The sequence below is a fragment of the Atractosteus spatula genome, chromosome 1 (genome assembly GCF_055471065.1).
Source record: "Atractosteus spatula isolate fAtrSpa1 chromosome 1, fAtrSpa1.hap1, whole genome shotgun sequence".
Taxonomy (NCBI): domain Eukaryota; kingdom Metazoa; phylum Chordata; class Actinopteri; order Semionotiformes; family Lepisosteidae; genus Atractosteus; species Atractosteus spatula.
Genome location: NC_142706.1, coordinates 5,267,849 through 5,292,508, shown reverse-complemented (window position 1 = coordinate 5,292,508; position 24,660 = coordinate 5,267,849). Strand labels below are relative to the sequence as shown.

At 36.1% G+C, this 24,660-nt stretch overlaps 1 protein-coding gene across 1 annotated transcript; it reads left to right on the top strand.

The window, feature by feature from the left end:
• The first annotated feature begins 537 nt into the window (after window positions 1–537).
• wdr17 (WD repeat domain 17) lies at window positions 538–23,323 on the top strand. The gene is made up of 28 exons (XM_088910762.1): window positions 538–660; window positions 1,313–1,496; window positions 1,658–1,888; window positions 2,582–2,833; window positions 3,113–3,235; window positions 4,117–4,304; window positions 4,959–5,127; window positions 5,225–5,316; window positions 6,078–6,160; window positions 6,413–6,499; window positions 8,486–8,650; window positions 9,968–10,170; window positions 10,826–10,975; window positions 11,537–11,667; window positions 12,655–12,780; window positions 13,479–13,634; window positions 14,114–14,178; window positions 14,657–14,789; window positions 15,071–15,162; window positions 15,394–15,493; window positions 16,349–16,488; window positions 17,789–17,900; window positions 18,342–18,483; window positions 19,411–19,513; window positions 19,599–19,700; window positions 20,948–21,046; window positions 21,502–21,685; window positions 22,722–23,323. Exons 1-28 carry the CDS (start codon window positions 538–540, stop codon window positions 22,839–22,841), a joined length of 3,855 nt encoding a protein of 1,284 aa, XP_088766888.1. The 3' UTR covers window positions 22,842–23,323.
• The last annotated feature ends 1,337 nt before the right edge of the window (window positions 23,324–24,660 follow it).

Below are 24,660 nucleotides of genomic sequence, written 5' to 3'. Positions count from 1 at the left end.
AGTGAAACGTTCTGGAGAATTATTCTTATGTGCATGTTAACAAATAATAACAGGAATACCACTAAGAAAAAAAAATTCTAAAATGGGTATTGAAGATCTCTGTTTCCACGTGCTTTGAAACATTATTGATTTAACATGTTGTGCGAGTGCTCAGACCTGTCTCTTTCCCATCAGCATGACAGCAGGGATGGTAGTTTTTAAATAGGGAATCTTTCATGATAAAGGATAAAGGGTAATGATTATTGTATAAAGCAACTCGATCTTTTCACAAGATTAAAAAGAATGTAAAAGATCTATTTTTTAAAAAATCAGGTTAAATCTTTAAACAATCACCGAAGTGTAAAATTTACCAATGTTCATAAGTACTGTATTATGAAGTATTACAGGTATTAATTGTCTGAATATTCTGTAATTGTATACAAGTACACAGGGGGAGTTATACAATACTGTATATAATCTATTTAGGGTTGGAGGTATTGTACAGGATTTATTTCAGACTGAAAAAAATAGCATTTCCCTATTTGTTCACAGATAAAAATGTCCCAAGTGAAACAAGTAGGCCTTCTGGCTGCTGGATGTCAACCGTGGAACAAAGATGTCTGCGCAGCTAGTGGAGATAGGTTTGCATACTGTGCAACACTTGCAATATATGTTTATCAGGTAATTCAGGCCGTGGAGAGTGTAAAAAAAAGATGTACAGTACAATGGTTTACTGGAATTAACAGGTTACAGCCTGTTATCTTCACTGATATGGTCAGTATTCACCTAAAGATTCACCAGGACGCATTTGATCTATTCGGTTTGTTTTTTAATCTTCTGTTTATTGTTTCAGTGTTTTATCTCACAAAGAGCAAATTTGCAACACAAACATACTGTACAATGTACAGTATGGTATGAAGAAAATATGAAAATGAATTTACAGATATTTTTCATGAGTCCTGCTGACATCCCCTGAACATTTTTTGAAGGTGTTTTGGAGGGATTTTGGGAAGTGTTTTGTGAAATGGAATTCTTTGTATGCAGTTACTGTATCTCTATAAAAGTAAATGTTTTATGTTAGTTTGAGGTAACTAATATAATGCAATTAATTCTACATAAAATATTCCTAAAAGGCTTCCCACAAACACAATTAGAGAATTCAGCTTAATTTTACATTTTTATTCAGTTTAATATGATGTTACATTTTTTTAAATGAATGTACTTACTGTATTTTCAGAATAATTTCCCTTAAAAACACCGATGAGGAACTGTAAAAATATTTTCACGAACATTTTTCTACCTTTGTTGACGAGAAGTCTTCTTTTGCCTGCAGCTGGATCGCAGATACAATGAGTTCAAACTTCGAGCAATCATGTCTGAGCACAAGAAGACTATCACTGCCATATCGTGGTGCCCACACAACCCTGACGTGTTTGCAAGTGCCAGTGCTGACAGCTTGCTGATTATTTGGAATGTAGCTGAGCAGAAGGTGGTGGCAAGACTAGACAACACAAAAGGTGTCCTTCATCACTATAATATTGTTTTTTACACACTGGATAGTATGTTACCTTATTATTGCAAATCTATTTTTATTTCAAAATGGCTGGCATCATGTCCTCACAATTTGCTTTACTTCAGTGTGAGCAAATCTGACATTATAACTTCCATGTATCCGCAGGTATTCCTGCCTCTTTGAGCTGGTGCTGGAACTCGGGAGATGCTGTAGCCTTTGTCTCTCATCGGGGCCCCCTGTACATATGGACAATCTCGGGGCCAGACAGTGGGGTTGCTGTGCACAAAGAAGCCCACAGCTTCCTCTCTGACATTTGTCTTTTCAGATGGCATCCCAAAAAGAAAGGAAAAGTGGTATTTGGACACACAGATGGGAGCCTCTCTATTTTTCAACCTGGTAAAACACTGTTAGTCTTTGATTTTTTACCAAAAGGCCATATACAGCATTATGTACTGTAACTCTTCAATTACTGCACTGTATGTCTTATAGAAGATAATTAGACTTTGTATTTTTATTTTTTAAAGTTTTTTGGTAACACAAAATATATTTTATTACATATTTTTTTCTCGGCTTTAGTCATTTCCTCTGATATCATATTGTTATATAGTATATATCCTGTAAGTTATCAATTAAATAACAAGGAGCTAGATATAAAGTAGCAAAATTCAGAAATGGAAGGGTCCCAAACTCTAAACAAGCTTTCAACAAAAGAGGTTTAGAGATGATTTCCTCTCATTTCTAATGTTCCTAGGCTCTTATTCTGAGTGGCCCTGCCTTACAGTTTGTACATCATTAATGTTATATTGTATTCCAGCCTTTTGAGAACTGAAACATATATAAAAGGTAGGATTATGCTAATAATACAATTAAAGCATCTAATGAGTTGTTAATAAGCAAACAGTTTATTTCAGTTGCCTTCTAGTGATACTTACTGTAGCTGTTATATCTGCCAATGAAATGGAAGGATAACTTATTCATCTTCATTCCAGCTCATGTGATACAGTATGTGTTTCTGAAATCAGAAATTCTTCATCTGGAGTGACATACGGTAAAATCCATTTGCCGTGGTTTTGTTTTCTTTAAAAAAAGGTTCCAAAAGTCAAAAGCATGTTCTCAGACCTGAATCCTTGGAAGGTACCGATGAGGAGGATCCTGTCACAGCCCTTGAATGGGACCCCCTGTCTACAGACTATCTCCTTGTCGCTAACCTGCATAATGGAATCCGATTGGTCGACTCAGAATCTCTGTCATGCATAACAACTTTCAGTTTCCCAAGTGTTGCGGCATCAGTACAGTGCTTAGCATGGGTTCCCAGTGCTCCTGGCATGTTTATTACAGGAGGTAAGTGACACTTTCAGGGGCATTTTGCAAATCACTTACAGTATAACAATTCTGCCAGTAAATATTTCAGGATTCAATTTCTTATTATTTAAGAATTTAATAGTTATTTATGTAACTATTTAAGAATACTATCTAAACTTAACATTTAAAAATACTCTTATTCAATAAAAAATATTTTATGTTTTCCACTTAAAGGATTATGAGAAATTACAAAACAGTCAGAACAACATACTGTAAGAAGAAATACATAGCTATTTCAGGTCTGTGTTCACCTTTCAGATTCCCAGGTTGGCGTATTGCGTGTCTGGAATGTATCGAGAACAACGCCATTAGACAATTTCAAATTGAAAAAGACAGGCTTTCACGCGTTGCATGTATTGAACTCTCCGCCCGCCAAAAAAAGTAAGTAACATTAATTTATACATCATACAATTTCTTTGTACTTAAGTGTATGTGTATATACACAGTACACTGCATATGACTAGAGTATATGTTTTATTACTGGAGTTTAGAACAAATGGTGTGGTGGAGGACAAGAACTCAGTTCAACAAATCACCTGCTCCATTCAGCATGTCACCCAGACATGAGACTTTCCTTCTTGGTCTTGTTTGTTCAGTCACTCGTCACCACTATGCTCTTTATGTCCACACTTGCCGGAGCCCCTTAATTTGGGGTCCAGTCCACCATGTCCACATGGCCAGGCTGTGACCTCTCTAAGCCATCATAAGCCATACAAATCATTTACATAAAGAACAGCATTCCGGGTATGAAAATGGAATTGTTGGAAAAGGGTTCTAAAAGTAGCCATATTTGTGTGACATTACAGGTGCTCTGGTTCCAACTTAATATAGATAGTAATTATTAATTATTGCTAGTATTTCCAAATCACATTATAATGTCTCACAATTTTAGCCTATCCTGGCTCCATTGGAGTGTTAAATATTCTTACTAAAATGTTCTACAAAGCAAGGCATGCACTTAAGAATTTGAAAAAAATCAGGCTACTATTCTTGAAATTTCTCACTCGATTTAAATAGTTTATTAGGCACTGATGAATTTCCCCTCTAACACAGAACAATCTAATGACTTTTGTACTAACAGTATGAAAGATGAAGGAAGTGGTGAAATCAGACTAGCTTTGCATGGACAGAGCATACGATTTACTTCACTAGAAATCATATTTTGATCAGTTCAGTAGGAGCATGATGAAATGTTGTCAGCCAGTGAATTGTTTTGAAAGTGCCATAACCTGAGTGCCATCACACTTCATTCTTTGTTCTAGGTTTTTCCACAAATTCCCCAACAAAAAATCACCACACATCTTCTACGAGTGAGGCAGTGCCGCCACCGACCCTCTCGCAGAGCCAGGCCTTCTGTCTCCCTCCTGGCCATGCTGTCTGCTGCTTTATGGATGGAGGGGTTGGACTCTATGACATGGGAGCAAAGAAATGGGACTTTCTCAGGGACCTGGTAAGGAGGACAAGCCGACACACGGTATCACAGCCATTATCTAAACATCATCAAAATATAGGTCTAGATTTAATTAAAGGTTTGACCTACTGTACATCCATTTTTAAAAATTAAAAACCCAATACGCTTTTATTTTTCTCAGGTTCTTTGCTTCCCACCTTTAGATTGATGGTTCAATCCTGAGTTAAAGGTTGAACAGTCAGATTAAAGAAGTGGCTTTATAAAGTGACTGAATTTGTTCCTTTTTGTCATGTTTGCGTGACTTTGGGGCTAACTCTGACACAGAGTGCTCTAGTGTGTGATTAATCTGATACACTGATTGGGCTTTAACCTAGCTTGCCTATAAGCCCCCCTGCTTGGAGTGACCCAGAGAGCCAGCGCAAAGGAAGTGATGTGACGCATGGAGAGATGCCAAGTGTTACAGAGATGCCCAGAATGGAAATCTTGCATGGCAGGAGGCTAGCCCTTCAGCGTCAAGCTTGAGCCATAATCTCCAGCTGGATTCAAAGAAATAAATGCAGAAACTGGACACTCCATCAGTTTCCTTAGATTGAAGTCCATATTCATCCCCGGGATTTTATTGGTAGATTGAAGGAATGCACAGTTGATGGTGGATTGTGTGGATTCATTTAGGTTTTTTTTTTTTCCACTTAGGGACATGTTGAGACAATATTCGACTGCAAATTCAAACCAGATGACCCGAATTTACTGGCAACAGCATCGTTTGATGGCACAATTAAAGTGTGGGACATCAACACCTTAACAGCCGTGTACACTTCTCCGGGAAATGAAGGAGTTATCTATTCGCTGTCTTGGGCCCCAGGTAAAAGCTGTATATTTTCGGTAGCTGGCCTAGTAATTGGCAAAGATATTTTGGCAAAAATGTATTGTTTAATAACTGGGATTTTATTTTTTAAAAGGAGACTTGAACTGCATAGCTGGTGCCACATCTCGAAATGGTGGTTTTATATGGGATGTGAAAAAAGCCAAAATGATCACAAGATTTAATGAGGTATGTCTGTTTATGATATTGAAAATAATGTCAACCCTCATCCTCGCAAGAACCCACAAACTATACTACCAGCGATTAATTTGACTATTGTTTTTTTATATACACTGCATGGTTTTGGAGGAAATGAAAACGTATTTCTTAACAAAGATCTTAAAGATCAGTTTGATGGTTTACATTGCAAATAATCATGTAAGTGCTAGAAATCTATGGAAACTTTAAAGGAATGACATACAGTAAATTAATACCATTGTCTTTTGCTCCATTTAGCCTCAAATCTTTATCTCTAAAATGTGTGTCACAGATAAAAAAGTTATTTTTAACCTTAGGGGAAAGGACAGAAATTTTTTGGCCAAATTTCTGGATAATCTTCCAAAATGAAATAGTTTAATCTGTTAAATTATGTATGCTTACAATATATACTTTATACAGTGTGTAAGGGAGCTGTGGTAGCTCAGATGGCAAGGGTGTCTAGCTTCCTGACTGGAAGGTCCTGGGTTCAATCCCAGGTAGGGGCAGGTGATGTAGCTTGCTCTAATTCCTTCCAGACGGCTCCCAGGTCCACTCAGCCTGCTTTCCAAGTGAGTACCAGGGGTAAATCCTTCCGGGGGTAACAGGCCGGCCGGAGTGTGATGCTGACCACATCACCTCCACCTCCAGTGTCGGATGGTCAAGAAAAATGGTGGCCCTTGCCCCCATTCCCCATGGGTCTTTATGGCCTGAAAAGGGGACCAACCTACTTACACTACTTTATTCATTTTAAGCATGGAAAGAATGGCATTTTCTGCATTGCATGGAGCCATAAGGATTCTAAGAGGATTGCGACCTGCAGTGGCGATGGCTTTTGGTAAGTGCTACTCAAAATTCACAGCCTTTTTTGCTGTAGATCATCAGCATAATAGAAGAAAGTAGTCAATTACTTTACAATATCTTTAACAATGTATTTTACAAATTGGAACATTAAGGTCTTGAAATCAAGGTATAATAAGAGTATTAAATGAAATAAATATTAACCCAGGAAATCTTCCCAATGTTTGACATGTTCTTGTTTTGGCACCTGTTTCTTCTTTTATTTATTATTGTTACATTATGATTTTAGCATAATCCGAACAATTGATGGAAAAGTGTTGCATAGATATAAGCACCCAGCTGCAGTGTTTGGTTGTGATTGGAGCCAGAACAACAAGTAAGTATGAATGCTAATACTGTACTGTATATGTTTCTGAACATGTCCTAGCCAGTCCAATGTATTGCGTATAACCGAATGCGTAGTAGACCAGTTTGAGTCTGATTATGTAACACAGAATCTGCTTTCAGTACATCCCCCGAGTGGAAGATTTATCCATCTAGAATTTCTTCTTTAAACAACGCCATTACAATATTATGTAGTGTAGTATTATACAGTAATTACAAATCTAAAGTCATATGGAGTCTTTCTTGTTGTAATTAACATAAAGAAATATATGGAACACATTATAATAAAATAATCTATTTTTTCAATGAGAAATGCTGTAACCGGTACTGTTGTCCTTAGTACGGGATACTGAGTATTGCAAGTAATACTGAGAGGTAATGAGAACACCATTCCATGAGTAAAATAGTGTTATGAAATTAAGCTTTCTTTGACAATGGTTATGATGTGATAAATGTCATGGAGAAATGCAGGATTGCCTGCCTTCTACTCTGAGTTATTCTGTTTTTCAAAGACGCATTGACTAACGTATACAATACATCTCAAAAGTAGTTGTGGGAAAGCTGTCTGATGGCTGCAAAGTGTAAAACAACTCTGCAATGGTATGGTATATTTTTGCACTGCATGTACAGTAGCATGGCTGTAGAGTGGAGAGCATTGCTGTGTTGAAAAATTAGTTGTTTGTGTCTGCCAGTCTACAATAACAGAGGGAAAAAAACTGAAAAACAAAGCAGTGGGCAGTGAAGCTACTGTAAAATCCTGGCTTCGGTATACAGTAGGGTTTTAGGCATTCATGTGAAGGAAAACAGAGCTTTCACTGGCCGATTATCAAACTTTATTGATAAAAACAAAAACAAACTAGCCGACCAAGCAAGAAGAAGAAAAAGAATAACGGACACAGCGCAAGCCTGCATTCTCTCCTCAGCCGTCCACACCACACTTTTCCCTGGGTCAGAGAGTAAATACAACTTCACTCACACCAAACAAATTACCACACACTGAACACTGAACATGTTAACCCAAATATGTCTCACACTATCTTGCATGGCGAGTTCTGAACAAAACTGAGAGTTAATTGCACTCCATAATCTCCTTTCTCCTTCATCAAACCGATCTTGTTCAATTGCACAGTCTTTGCAAATTGGGTTACCTGGCATTGATAAGCACAAAGCTGACAGTCAGCAGCTCCCATTAAAACATTAAAACTTCGTTTTTCAGAGGAAATGTCAGCATCCCTTGACCAAGGTTATTTCCATTTTTCTGACCAGGATTGCCATGCAAGTTGGTGTTAATGAGTATGGGCTGGCCTTAATACAGCCTTCAGTGCTGTAGATCACAGCCTGCCAGACTGATAGTGTTCTATCACTAATTGGCCTGTTTAAAATCAGTGGCAAAATGTGAAGCAAATGTTCCAGTCTTGCTGTGGTGACACTTGGGGTATGAGGGCAAGAATGATCTTTAATAGTCTACTAGTTATCCTAACTACAGTAGTTTTACCAGGCAAATATCGTAGACAAAGTGCTGTCAATTGCTGCAGCATTTCAGCACTCACAATTCAAAGTGCCCAATTTTTCCCTGCAAGTCATTGTTAACATCTTTTTAAAGTGAATGGCAGGATGTGTTAATGCATCGTTACTCTGGACCTGGGATGTACACAGTGCAAATGCATCAGGGCTTTCCTTTCACCACATGACATTACACGAAATCTGTGCACCATTGCTTTTGTGGAACACTCATCGCCAATTCAGAAACGGCCCTGACAAGCAATCTTTTCCCAATCTTGAAGAGATTCTTTCCATTTTTTTTCAAAATCCAGATTGGTGTCAGAAATTACCAGATGATTCATTGCATTACTTTCCATTAGAGGATATCTTTGCATTTTTATTCCCTCTCACCATATTATGTTATGTTAGCAGGAAAGCGAAAGAACACTACAGTCAACTGATATAAATTCCTGTGTTTTCTGTTCTTGGTTTAAAGAGACATGATTGCCACTGGCTGTGAGGACAAAAACGTTCGAGTGTATTATTTAGCCACCAGCTCTGACCAGCCGCTGAAGGTGTTCACTGGACACACTGCTAAAGTGTTCCACGTTCGGTGGTCTCCACTGAGGGAAGGGATTCTTTGCAGTGGCTCTGATGATGGGTAAATTTCTTCTGTAGCAATAGCCTTCCTGTGATTAATGTAAAATTTGCAAACATGAGTTCTTCTTGCATAGTGATGATTCTTACAATGATTTGTTGTAATTTAAACTCAGAAGTTCAGTTTGTATCGGATCCATTAATAACCGATGGGCTCACCAAGGTGAAACAGCATGCAATTACATTACTTATACTGTACCACCTGAAAGTTCAACCATGATCCTGGCATAAGCAAACAGCAACATTGAGCAGCACGTTTGAAAGTGAAAGCCTTGAATGTGTATGGACACATAATATCTTGAGGTTTTCAAAGAAGCACATGAAGCTCTTAATAATTGAGTATTTCAAATGTTTCAATTAATAATTAACACTTTCATAATTAGTGCAAACCTCCCTTAATGACCAAATCAATCCAAAATTTAAACATTACCAAAATGCAAGAAAATCCTTTTTTTATATGTCCGTGTAAGTCTCTTTAGAGGGTGTTGCTCATGCAGTACTTTTTTTTACACATACCAAAGGAAAAGACGTATCTGAGGAAATTACACATGAGTGAGCTGTCCATCATGCAGAAATCACAAAATGCATTGTGGATCTCTAATTAAAATACTAAGGGGATTTTTTTTTAAATCAAAATTTAATGTCATGTCTGATACAAATAGGATTTTCAATCCTTTAAATGTGCTAAGGACAGAACCAGTCTCAGGTCGTTAGAAAGAATGATGTGCATTTTTTAAAAATGCTAGTGCAGATTTAGCCAGTGTTCATTATAAGTCTTAAAGTCTTGATTATAGTCTCATAGGAATATGACACATTATTACTCACATCTCGGTTTCCTGTTTATTCACATTTCCAATTTTCATTTTTGTGTATAGAAGCTAAATTTGAAATAATTCATAGCTACAGTATATGAATGTGGCTGTCTCATCAGGTGCAGTGTTAATATGCTCCTTTAACAAACATCTGATTGGCAGTGTTAAGTTATCAAGTCTAGAATGTATTCATGTACATCATATTATTTTGTTTACTTAATCTTATAAAAACAATATAGATAACAATCAGAACGTGTACAGTTTAATGCTAGATTTAAAAATCAAAAAGATAATTGCAGCCTTTTGAGACTAACCCAGCTGACACAGGGGATATTGATCGAATTGAACATTTTTAATATGAGTCATTATGCAATATAACAGGTTGCAGGTATTTCACTTTTTTGTGGGTGGGTTTGTGTACAGTTATCTGTCTGCATGTGTTGCTTTGGAAAAACATGTTTTTGCGGTATGATTAAATTAAATATTCATACATTGACTTTTTTTCATAGCACTGTGCGGATATGGGATTACACACAGGATGCCTGTATTAATGTTTTAAGCGGACATACTGCACCAGTGAGGGGGCTCATGTGGAACACTGAAGTTCCGTATCTTCTGATTTCTGGAAGCTGGGATTACACCATCCGCGTATGGGATACAAGAGATGGAACCTGCTTGGACACTGTGTATGATCATGGTGCAGATGTGTATGGTAATATAGAAAAAATTATCATTAAAGATTAAAATACAAGAAATGTTTAAAAATGATCAGTGCATGCAGCATGCATTTTGAGACAGGAGCATAGAAGCAAGTTTACTTTTTTATCTTGATTTAACTAATTCATACTTACACATGGTGTTCACATGGTACATGAACAGGTATGATAACAGAAATTAGGGAGAGATTTATATTCGTGGCTGTACTTCAAATATTACAATACACAGTGCTTGAAATGGTATCTTGTACCTGGTATACTGTCGCTTTTAAGCACATTTCATCTGAAAGCTCCACTAGTACTTTAAAAAAATCCCTTTTTATTACTAGAATCATTACTACTGTATAGTTATGATTCTAAAGTTTTCTAATACACTCCGGCCCGTAGCCTGCACCTGCCTGCACTTTCCATTAATTAATACAGAGTGCTATTTACTGTACTGTATGTGACTGCTCATTAATCCAGAGTGACACTGTACTTACTTTTATGCTCTGTTATTTTTGCATCACTCTCACGCAAGTCACCACTCTTTGTGGTTTCATGCCTGTACCTCTGAATTTCCATTTTGACGATTGCCCATATCTAAATGCTGGGTGTTTTTCTATTGGAAGGGAATATAATTTATTTTTACTTTTCTACTGCTGACCGTAGGTCTAACCTGCCACTCAAGTCGTCCATTTACAATGGCATCATGCTCTCGGGATTCCACTGTGAGACTCTGGTCACTAACTCCTCTTATTGCTCCTCTTCTGGTCAACATTTTAGCTGACCACAACTGGGATGAGATAATTGGTAATACTGGTGAGTTTCAACATTCATTTTTGCTCATGACTTTCTGGAACTGGATCCCTTATGTTATCCCCCTAACTTCATGGGTACATAAGAACAGTTACAGTACAAACAATAGGAGGAGAGCTGTCACATCTAGCCAATTTGGTAGCTAGTAGTTAACTGATCCAAAGATCTCCATCCAGTCATTTCTTGAAGGAAGCCAGAGTAGCACCATCAACTACATGGCTAGGTTACATCTTCCACCATCACAGAACCCTTTGCGGAAAGAAGCAACTCTGTTCCTTAGTTTTGAATGCACTTCCACATAGTTTCAGCTTGCATCCTCTGGTCCATGATTCACTGTTGACAGTGAAGAAGTCAGCTGGCCTGACTTGATCAATGCGTTTGCGGATTCTGAGCATGTGTATCAGATCCCCATTTAGTCTTCTGTGTTCAAGAAGGGTTCAAGAATGAAAAGACATTCCCTTAAGCACCTTCTTTCTATCTAGCTTTTTAAACAACTATCTAGCTTTTTATACAACTATACAAGGTCTATGCAGCTCAAGTATACTATTTATTTTTTCCATACAGATCGGGCAATGGTGCCTGGTGCACCACCTCTTCTCTGTGGCAAGGTTTCTAGAGATATCAAACAAGAGTTGGATAAACTCACAAGCAACAGCCGGGTAAAGAAACTGAGATGGTTTTCTGAATGTTTTTCTGTAAGTATTTTGTTAATTAACAAGTTTATTTGACACTTCTCCGATAACTCTGCATGCCAATAAATGTTAAGGTTTTCTTTTGTTATGGTAGAAGCAATGCAAAATGTATGAGAGCTATTGCCACATACAGTACAGTCGAGGAAGAGAAAACACAAATATGTTCTTACTTTTGCTGTAGATACAGTACATACCGGATAAACTCCCCATTGCTGCAAAATCCTTGAAAATACCGTATCAGATTTTCATTATCCTTCAGATCAAGAACAAGAAAAAGTACATACTATACTAAAACTTTGGCGTGAATTAATTCAAAACTTTGACCTAGTCTTAAGTCACAGATTAAAAACCTGATGGCTGATGGCATATTTAATTGACAGAAGATGATCCTTGGAGACAGTGGACTCCCGTCCAGGTCCTGGAAGATTATTGCAGCATATTTTCATCCCAGCTCAGCTCTTCTGTACTCACCCACTAATTTGGGCCTAATTGGACCACCTTATAGTAACTTTCCCAGTTCTCATGATGTTGGTAATTTATGAGTTCATAAATCCAAGTGGATGGCTCTAGTACTAGTACTTTATGTACAGTACTTTATGATTACCCACTTTATGATTATGTGTGTCAACTGTTTGAATTTTTCTGATCCACAGTCATAAATTTCTTTTTTCTTTATTTAGAAATTACATACTGTACAGTAGTTTATTGTGACAGGCATTTTCCTAAACCAGGTTGTATGAGTGCCTATACAGTACATCACAATAACAGATTGTGAAAGAGAACGTTTAAGGAGCCTTAGCCCATATGAATTTCTATTACTGTGGCAGATATGGCTTTATGAAGAAAAACATAACTTTGAGAACTAACCTCAAATAGCTTGAGTTCTTGAAAGCCTGTCCAAAACAATAATCAAGTCTTTTAGTTCTTTAATTCTAGATTAGTCATTTTCATTTTCTGAAGTTTTTTGTTTTTGCCTTTTTAATTTAATAGCCACCAGGTGGAAGTAAAAACCTCTGGGACCTTGTTGCTGTGATCAAAGGCCAGGATGACAGTCTCCTTCCTCAGAACTACTGCAAAGGCATCATGCACATGAAGCATTTGGTTAGATTTAAAACTGTGAGTAAAAATACACAGAGAAGCATTCTTGTGAATGAAACTTTCAGAAGAAGGCTTTTTTTCCGCTGCCTTTTTCCTTTGTTTTGTTTGTAATGAACAGTTTTATATGATATGAAACTCCAGTTGTGTGGCTACACGTAGCTCAGGAGAATCATTTGTTGTACCTGCGGATCATATGAACTAAATAGTTTATCAAGACAATTTATAAATTATACAGTATTATGTAATTTGACTCAAACACTTTGTGTTTTATTAAGACTAATGGCTCTGTAAAGACTAGGTCTACTGATTGCATACACCATTTCTATGTGTTTGATTCTGTAATGTATATTAGTTCACTGGCCATCAAAACAATACTCTCTCAGTGGTTAGCTTGAGGAAAATGAGACAGGTCAGCATCATCTCTCTTGGTGAGAACAATCCCAGTTTATTTCAATTGAAACTCTGTTCAATCCCAACATATGCACTGTCAACTTTATCACAACCTCACCTGCCAGAAGAATCATAAGAATAGGGTGAGACTCTAGCTGTTCCTGTTTCTCAAAGAAACCTTATTAGGTGGGGGATTGTGATATTTTAGCACTGACCATAAACATGAACACGTGATACCAGTGATGGGCAATATGAATGCTCAGTGTAACAACGGTGTACTGTATGTACTGTAGGTGGTATAACTCTTTGTTTATTTTTCTCTCCAGTCAGAAGCCCAGGAACTAACCATAGTAAAAATGTCAAAATTTGGAGGTGGTATTGGAGCACCTAGCAAAGAAGAAAGGCTAAAGGAGGCAGCTGAAATTCACCTGAGATTAGGCCAGATTCAGCGATACTGTGAACTCATGGTGGAGCTCGGAGAGGTACAGTACTGTAAACGTGCTGAACACGATGACTGAATTCTGAGGGCAAAATTCAATGTGCTCTTTTCCCTTTATGATAGTATAACCATTATGTATGACTCTTACTTAGTCTTACAAATATTTAGCTATAGTTTCAGTGATACAAGACTTTAGTATGGGAATATACATACTGTATAAGATGCAGTATTTTCTTTCTGGGGTATTATCTCTTCTGTATTACAGTAGTTGTTAGATAGTTGTTCTGCCTAATTTCACATTTTTAAGAAAGAGAAAAAAAAAGAGTTTACAGAAGGACTGTGGTTATGAGTCCCAATACTAAGACACATGAGAAATGAAATGTGTGAATATGTGTGTACTTTTACTACATATCACTGTAATAAAGAGCAGTAAAGGCATGTTAATACTGGAGATTAGAAAACAGCTAAAACAACTGTTTTTGAAAATATATTAATATTTTATTGTGAAATATTTTGTTGTAGTGGGACAAAGCTCTATCTGTGGCTCCTGGTGTGTCTATGAAATACTGGAAAAAACTTATGCAAAGGTATTTTTAATATATTAAAACATTTTAATCTACTGTATGTGCATATGTATTAAAATCAAAAGAATTGATTAGGTATGTGATTAAAAAGTGATTAAGTGTGCTATTGTTTCAAAGTGAAACAAATTAATTGATTATATTTTGAACTTTTAAGGTATATACAGTACAGTGCAAAAAAATGTTTGTGAAGCCCTAATGTAATTATGGAAATTACAGTTCTTTACCATGATACCTTTTTTTTTCTTTAATCAAAATGAGAGTTTTCTTAAATAAGCAGAAGGTTTATAATTATGACTTTAATTATTTGAGACATAATGGTGTATGAAGTAGATGTCATCAAGACACGTTTTAACATGATTAATTAACTGAATTCCCTAGTGAATTAAATTCCATTTAAAAACTGATAAACGTGTATCATATACAGTCCAGTATGTACATGTATATCTTATCACACACATTAACATGCTTGTTGTTTACATAGGAGAGCTGACCAGTTAATACAGGAGGAAAATGATGATGTTATTCCATGCTGCATTGCCACAGGTGATGTGAAGAAACTGGTCAATTTTTTTACTTCAAGAGGACAACTTCAGGAAGCATTGCTTGTTGCTCAGGTAAAATTGATATAGTTATGAGCATGATCATACCAAACACCAACTTCAGTGACAAAAAAAAATCCTAAAATAGTATAAAATGCGTTCTTTTGCTTTTGGAGTTTACATTTCATAAACCCATTTTCTTCTTCTGTACTACTGATTTAGTGTGTTGAACTCACAGCTTTTGCTCTATTTCACTGTTTTCAAATAGGTGACCTATGGATAGTTTTCAGTAATCTAACTATAAAATATCAGTTTGCTGTTATGGTTTATTCATATTTGATTTTTTTAACAAATAGGCTGCCTGTGAAGGAAACATTCATGTACCACAAATCTCTTCTGCAAATCACTCTCCAAACACAGATGATAGCAACATGGAAACATACAATGGGTATGTTTTGTTGTTTTTATAGCTAAACATTTTATACTGTACAATACATGCAATATACTGTATAAGATGTAATACAAAATAGCAAATTTGAGTATACGAAGAGGATTTATTTCAAATTATGAAGAATAAAACAAATTTATTGGAAACAGAATTTTTTCATGTGACTGCCCTTATACTGTCTGTGTATAAAATATGAGATGCTGGTTCTGAAGGAGCCCTCGTTTGTTTCAGATTGTTACATCGAGTTAGCAAAGAGCTTGCAGAATGGTATTTCCAAGACGGGCGAGCAGTCTTGGCTGCATGCTGTCACTTGGCAGTAGATAATACTGAGGTAAATTTATTTCATACTGTACCTATCCTCTGAGTTCGCCAAATTGATATTGGATCACACAATATTTTAATTCACTAAAAGATGTACAGTAGCTAATGAACATTTTATGAATTCATTGTGTCAGTAATTGAAGTTGTATGAAGACTGCCCATCCAGTTCATTCTAGTTATAGAAACTCTTTCATGAAAAAATGAGTCTTTGTATTTCACCTTAGACAGTTTTAAAAAATGTGTGAATTGGAAACAATGCTTTTAAGAAAAAACATATTCTCATAGACTGTGTCTGACATGACAGTTTTTTCATGATGAGTTAAAGGAACTTAATACTGCTGGTATTGTAACAGACATCCAGACAAACTTCAGTTCGGATATCCCTGATAGTGTTTTGAGGCTGAGATGGAGTATATCACTTCCCATCAGTAATTAGGAAGCTTCCTTTTTTTTTAATTGACATGGGTGCTTGGGAGAATTCAAAATAAGCAATGTCTAAAATAAACCAGTTATTAAATAAATATAAATTCACCAATCACTCAAGTGATTGGTGAATTTAGATTCACTCACATGCATCTAATTAATCTGATATTTTTTAATTCGTTTTCAGTATTTGTCCAACAGTGTATCAAAAATATATAGTCCTTGCTTAGCAGGGTAATTGTACTGTATATTAGATCACCAAATTTCTGCCTTCTGTACTATCCTGTACAGTATATCAAAGTGAGCCTGCATAGTGATAATACTATGTATTCACCAGGACATTCTGAGACGATTTAACCTGTTGCCCTTTAGAACTGGACATGTTGTAGAGTGTGCAAATGCAAGCAGGTCTTTCAAGAAAATCTCTCCTCTTTTGATAAAGTTGGCGATGGCCAGTCTGATCCGTGGCAACGAGCTGGAACTAGCTGTGTGTGTGGGAACTGTGCTTGGCGAAGATGCAGCACAGGCAACACATTATGTCCTGGAACTACTTGCAAGGAAGTACATGTCAGCCATTACATGGTAAGAGCCTTGTGCTTTGTAGCAGCTTTGTTCATTCAATTAGAAGGGCACTGCTTGTTTCTAACCACTTATCAGAAGGAAAAGCTTTTTATGACAACTTATTTTCCCCAAACAATGAACTGTACAGTATACTGCAGATCATCATGTTAGTAAGATTTTTTCTTTTAAAATGCTTTCATTGTCAGTCATATAGTATATTAGCAATGTAAAGTGGTTAAATGCTGAATCATATGCTCAGTGCATAAAAGGGAAATAAACAATTTTAAGAATTCTCATAAAATATCTTTTGCTGTTAAATAACAGGGTGTTTCCAGTGTGGATCATTCTTTGCTGTCACTGTCATAACTTTTTTTTCATTATTTCATTTTTCATTGTGTTGAAAATACATTTTTGGTGTTCATTATGTTCATTTTCTTTTTAGCTTTCCATCTGTTGGAAACAGGTATTTTATTCATGGGTGATACAAAAGAATAGATGACTAATGCATGTGGTGTATTTTTAATTGAGAAGTTCATGTTGTTGTCTGCATCTAACAAGACTGTAGTAATCCCATACAAGCCATACCAGCCATTTCTAACATCATACTGTTTCTAACATTTAAAAATACTTATGCAGGATTTAATTTCGAGACTGTATTTTCTTTTATCTACATTTCTGGAATTAACATCTTAACAGGAGAGTTTTCAAAATAATTTGCTTGACTGCAACACTTGTTCTTTTTTCATACTCCAAATAAACTTAAGCTAGTTTTTCAAATACATTAATTTATTTTCTCTTTCGCACAGGTCTTTGTTTTATTATTGTTAGATTTGAGTATTCAGTACAGTATGAATTTAAAGTACCATTGTGCTCCACATAAAACCCACAAGGCTTTCAATCAGCTCTGCACTTACTGTACATTTGACACTTTAATCCTCTGCTGGGCAAGCAGGACAACGAGAGAAGACAATGTTTTGTTTGTTGGATTTAGTACTGCATTAGTATACAGCTGCTCAGCTGTGTGATGATCATTGAGAAAGTATTGGTGCTAGTGCACAGCTCGTATGCTAAATTCACATGTAGATTGCAACTGACCCATCATGATTTTATCATCATCATTTAATGCCCTTATATATAATAAATGAACATTTATTCAAAGAAAGTAAATGAACATTTATTATATAGCACTTTTTTTAGAGCATGGTAAGGCAACCTCAAAGAACTAAAAAGATTCCTTTACGTACTGTAGGTGTCTACTTTTCACGTTATTGGCAGTTCTGTGTACTGAAACTAACTTCATGACATTTGCCTTTCTGTTCAGGGACTTAGCTGCCAGTTTACTACAAATGATTCCAGAAAATGAAATCTTATTAGTCAAGCTCTGTGCTTTCTACCCAGGAAGCTCTGCAGAAATTAATGATCTACATGAGAAAGTAAGTGATGTTAATTGTGTAGCTGTGAACCAAAAGTATTTGCTCAAACTTTGAAAAGCTCTGCCATGCACAGTAAGTGGAAATGAATCAATTGGCCTAAATTAGGGCTTTGTCAAACACTGATGTTTCTGAATAGTTTGAATTCTATTTTAATTCTTGTTTTTAACAGCCTTTGAGTTGGCCTAGAATCTAATGTTTACATGATACAGTAGCTAACCCCAACCATACATCCAGCCCTAACCTTAGTGGCAAACTTAACCCTGCTTATTTCATGAATAAATGAGTGTTTTGTTCTTAAATTAGAAAAACTAAATTTGATGTGCAGTGCTTTTCTATGTCACATGTTGTGATGGATCAAATACTGAAGATCCTCCTGTTAACACACAATTGTAAAAAAAAGGTTTTACATGGTTTTTCCAATAATATTTTTTCACCTTTTAGTGTAATCTGCCAAGTTTAGAAGAAAGTGTGGAATTAGCAGAAACAGCATACAGTGATGGAGAAATCTTCCAGGCTGTCAAATACCATCTTCTGAGCCCACAGCCAGAAAAAGCCCTTCCAATTGGCATTCAGTTTGTTAAAGGTACCGTATGTATCTTTTTGAACATATCTGAAAGAGGAATTGTATTAGCGTGGCATAAATTCCAAACATTTTTAAAAAAATGAAGATTGTATGCCAAGACATTTTATAGACTGCATGTGACAGGCACATTGTGATACATTGTAGGGGTCATTGTATTAGCCAGATGTATGTTTGCAAAGGAGTAACTTAAACTTCTTTTAAGTTACCTCCCTTGTTACATGTGTTTTCAAGCTATTTGTTTTTTCTGTTAACATGATAACTACAGTATAATATTAACACTACTAATCCCAGTGTTAGTCATGGCTTGTATTATTTGTTCAAAATAACAGTCACAAGATGCTTGTGATGGTCAAATCTTTGTAAACAGGTTGTCCTTGAACATGCTTTTCTGTTTGTGAAACTGAAGATAAAACTGCATTTTTATGGGGACAGATACAAAATAGGTCTCCATGTTCAGAGCAAGTTACAGAAGAAACATCATGCTCCTCTGAAATCTAAATAGTGCAGGATGTTTGCCAAAGCAGAGGATCTGGTTTTCTGTCTAGAGAGCGATGCGTGCTTGGAGCCCACGAGAGACTGGGATTTAATCTCTGCAGGGTCTAGAAGAGCTGCACTTTTCACACCTGTATATATATATATCTATCAGTCTGTCAGAAGCTGTTTGAGAAACTAGGTATTGGACATATAGTTCACATCACAGCTTTGATTTAAGTCAGGACAGTCTATTCCTAGCTTGTTCAAATCAGCAAGAAAACCTCCAGTGGAACAGAACATCGGTACAAAGGATTGACTGACTACTGTTATTTTATTTCCAAGCAAATGTGGAGATACAGTGATAGCACAGAAAATATGATCTATCGCAAACCCATTGTCAGTTTACATACATTTACAAATGTTCTTTCTTTCCTTCATTCTCTCACTCAATAGATCAAATAAGCAGCTCTCACTGGACCTTGGACTCAGTTTACCCCATTCTTGACCTTCTTAGCTACATTCGTACTGACCGGCTTGTGCTCCACAAGTGTAGTGAGTAAGTAAGCAAAAGATCATTAAACATTTGTTAACCAGGTTGGGCTGTTTCCCACTATATTGTTCTTTCTCCTTCTTGTTTTTAGAGACCGTAACGAGCTGCTAATACTGTGTGGTTACATTGGTGCTTTACTGGCAATCAGAAGACAGTATTACAGTATTGTTCCTGCACTTTATGAGTATACAAGGTGAGTATAAAGCACTTTAAAAGTACCCACATGTCATGTAAGGAAAAGCACTCCTGAATTAAGTGTATTATACAAGTAATAGTATTTTATAATCTTTAAATGTTTGGCTGCAGCACATTCATAAAAACAGATGGAATTTCCATATTGACTCATTAAAACATTGTGGATGTTTTTTCATGTCATTCATTAAAACCACCATCTGGATAATAAGTAAGTCTTGTCTGATAGCAGAGATGATGGTAAAGTGTGCTGTGGAAATGACTTGTAGAGTTCATGACACAAACATGACGCAAAACCACAGGAAGTTAAATTGATCTGTCCAAGAACATAATTCACATGATTAAAACAAATTGTGAGTAAGACTCTAATTAACCTTGTTCATTGTAGAGACATATCAGAAATAACGGCTTTCTTCATTGTTTCTGGCATACACAGAAAGAAAGAAATGAGAAATTCTCAGCAGGACGTTACAGAAACTCAGTGGTACACACCGGACATGATAGTTTTATATACAGACGAAAAAATGCTTCTAAGTGACCCTATGTGTTAAAGCTTAAAAGCAAAATAAAATTTACAAACAAGAGGAGAGTGTTCAGTCCACCTTGCCTGTTCGGTTTAGAATCAGAGCTACAGTAACTCCCTCAGTCAAACTGATTTGTACCTACTGTACAATACCCTCAGCAATGTAATTGCTCACATATTTTACCATACTGTACATCACTGATGCAATTCACATGATTAAAATGCACCAGTAATTGCTGGTGTCCTAACGAATTAACTGCGATCTGTGTGCTGCCATCAGTTCCCCATGCTAGTAAAAGCATTTATCAGCATTTTTTTTGGAAACAAAAAGAAAAGATTATCTAATAGTATTGTCTTCCTACCAGGTAATGCAACTAGCATGCTAGTAAATGCTGTTTATGAATTAGAAACAACAACAAGCTGGCCACAGCCTTTACTACCAGGGTATAACAGTAGTTTTTATGAATAACTTTGCATACCAGGAGAATGAGGACCATGCATGTATTCCTCCAAAATACCCCCAAGCAGAGCCAGTTGTCATTTGATACGTTGCAGTTTCCACAGTGGCTCACAGTAGACATAACCCTGGGTCAGACTGCCATCCTGGGCTCTTGCCTGATGAGGCACTGTGCTGTGAAATAGACTTTACCATTGTTATACTCTGCATTTCTTTTTGGCTTATTTTTTTCTGTTTAGACTGCAGTGGCCTTTGTTCCTTTTTTCAGCCAGCTGCTGAAAAGGCGTGAAGTGTCTGTCCCTCTGAAAATCGAGCAGCTCTCAGTGGAGCTGGATGCTTGGAGGGCATGCACACAGTCTTTAAACAAGTAAGCCAACCCTTAAATCAATATTTTCTGTTCACTAATCCAGTCTCTTTTTTCCATCAAGAAAATGAGCTTTCATCTTCAACTCAACCTGAAAACCAAGAATAGTTTCCACATTACTTGAGGATAATAACAGCATCGTAATTCAAACCACCAGACAGACCTCCGCTATAATACCTCAATGTGCCTTACAGCGATTAAAAACAGGGCAACAGAAAAAAACGACAGATACTTTATTGAATAAGTAAAATATACCTTTTGGTTACCAATTATGATTGTTATCCATCCATTATCAGAAAGCTGCTTGTTCCTGACAAGGGTCCCTGCAGTTCAGAGCCCAACATCAGTTGCATGTACAGTAAACTGAGACTGAATGCATCGCGTAGAACAACACACATTTGTTTTCAGGGCAGGCATGCCTTTTCGATGCATTCAGGCTTTTTCCTTTGCTTCATTAGGTCTCTAGAGGACATACCCTATACACCTCCATCTGATGCCCAAAGAGAAGTGTATGACATTTTGCTCAACAGGATTAAAGAAGAACCCCTCAGTGGATTGGTGGGACCTGACTATGTCACTGGGTCTAATCTTCCCAGCCACTCTGATGTCCAGATCTCTTGTCTAACAGGACTCAGGATACAGGTTTGTCTAATAATTGTAAAATACATATTGTATTATTGTATTGTTTTTCAGCTTTTTGCATCTCAGATTCCAGGTACAGTACAAAGATAACGTTTCATTCTTGTGTCTGCTGATATCCCAGTATCATTCTGTTGTTGTTTGTCTACTAAAAAGAGGAACCTGAGCGAATATTGATTTCCACGTGCTTATTTGTCAGGCTAATCATTGAAATCGCCCAGAACTACACAGCTCAGTTCTCAGTCAGCTCGTGTCTCTGATTTTTCTCTGAGAGACTTTGATAACATGAAATTTAAAACTGGAGTGTGAAGTTACTGATCTAAATTTGTGAACATCTCTGAATCCACATTTAATTAGGTTGGGTGGTAAGTGCTTTATTAACTTGTGTGACACTGTCTTTATGAAAAATAAATATTACCCTGATAAATCTTGTTATGTTTTCACTCTAAAATAACATTCTTTGTTTTATTGTGTCCTTACAATATAAATTGTTTTAATGGCAGTAACTACTGTACCTTTTGTGCAAGATCAGGGGACCTTCATACATAAAACACCAAAGAAGTGGCTTGAATTTTACAGTACAGGAAACTTTATGACCTTTATTTAAAACTAAAAAACTTTTGTTCATTATACACACAAGACTTGTTAATCAAATGTAACTCTTCTTAAAAATACTAAATACCAGCTTCAGGTTATTGGAATCCTTGTCTGAAATACTACTCAGTGACACATACAGTATACACAAAAACTATTGAGTAAATCCCATGTGAAAATTCACTTTTACTTTTTATTATACACGAGATACCTACAGTATATTCCAATTCTTTGAGTCTTTCTTTAGCTTCAGGCAGCTGCTATTGCAGTCTTTTCCTAAAGCCATTTCTCACACTCTGTTACTATAAAGATAAGACTGCAATATTCAGTAAAAATGTTTATTATTTCTGTAGTGTTAATAACACCTCTGTAAAAAAAAGTTAGAAACAGAGCTGTGCAACAACATTTAAGTGAAATTTTAACTGTTTTGTTTTCTTTTGTTCAGGGGCCTGTCTTTTTTCTTGAAGATGGGAAATCTGCAATTTCACTGAATGATGCATTGATGTGGGCAAAAGTCAATCCCTTTTCACCACTAGGGACAGGAATTCGCCTCAATCCCTTTTAAAGAAAGAGCATAAATACACATTTAGTTATTTATTTTTGTTGCATTTTTAGAGGCTAATGGCATCTTAGCGCCCAGTGGTTACTAAAAGGAAAAATGGGTGATGAATCATTAAGGCACAGCAGGGAAAGAAAGAACCGCAGTGCTAGAAATCCTGTTGAAATTATGAATTTAAAAAAAACCCATTCCAAACACAAGCAGCAAAATATAGACTCAATTACTGGCGGGACTGTAATGTAATGACAATATACTTTGTATGTAATGTTTTACTTTTATTTCATTTTCAATCACATAGTGCAAGTAAAACCCGTCATAACAAGCATTCGTTTACTGTACCTCAGCAGTAATTGTCTGCCTTGCTGTTAAATGCAGGATAAAATGTTTTGATCTCTTCCATTTCCAGTGAAAGAATTCCATTTTTTTAAGCTGATTGAGTTTTGACTGTGAACAATAACAATACAAAAAAAATCTAAGTCCTTATGGGTTTATTAAGTTATCAGTTTCCTCCTTTATTTGACCATCATTTGAATTCCAGAGAGAAATTCAAAACTAATTGCGCAGATAGACATCGGAAATAAAATTCTTTAAATTGCCCCCCTGGTAACATAATGTCCCCTAGTAACCAGATTTCAAATATAACTGGATGTGTTAAAATCTTTGTAATCCTAACACAATTAGATAGACTGTAATAGCCATTAATAGAACTTAGGAGAGAGCATTAATATTTGTTCACCTGAGTAATTTCAACAACAGAAAAAAAAACAATATTGTATTATTAATACAGTGGATTCACTTCAATTGCCTGTATTATAAAATGGCATAACTATGTACTGCAAGAATTTGTCATTTACATTACAACAGTTACATGATGAGGCCATTTGCTTTTACAATCTGTTTGGTTTTCAAAGTTCTGTATGAAACTGTAATGAGGCAAAATAATCCTGGTTATCACTGGACAATATATATATATATATTTAAATAACAAATAATTGGACAGATAACTTAACTCTTACTCTGCATTACAGAAAAGGTTGACAGACAATGCAACACAGCAGTGCCTAGTTCTGTGGTTTGAAATGAAATACATCAGTCAAAACATTAACTGAAAACATACTGTATTATTGGGAACATTTGCATTGAACACAGGCTTGGTGTGAATCCTTAAATCTTTATTTTTACAAAATAATATAAATGATATATTTTAAAAATCTGGCACATTTTAGTCATATGATATAAGCATATAAGATACTTTTCTTATTAACTGTGAAAACTGATCACTAGAAATCTAAATCAAAGGGGCAAAATTCTAAAAGCTGTTAAGCATCTGTTACTATATACTGTATACATGAGTATTATGTACATATCATATAGAAGTATAGATATTAATAAGAAGACTTAGTTATGTTTATAAACCACTTTTCATCCCAAAGAATCTCAGAGCACTTTACATACAGTATAGGAGGAGAATCCTGCAATCTACCAGTGAAATGCAGCACTCATTTATAGGAAGTAGAATCTTTACTATATATGCATTGCATTTTAGTAGACCAGATTTTTCTGTCCCAGAGCTAAATTTAGACAGAAAATGGAGTTCATTTGGAGTACATTTACCTTTTTGAATATAGCCTAGGAATTGTTAGCAGTTAGGCAGTCCTAACCGTGTAGTCAGGACCTCAGCTGAACATCTTACGTGACAGACAGCACTTCCAACAGCAGAGCGTGAAGCCGCAGAAAACCAGGGTCTGAGACGGACAGGTTTCGCAGACGTTTGCTCTTTATTGTGCATGTTTTATAACTGACAGAGAATGGCAAAATCCCGACA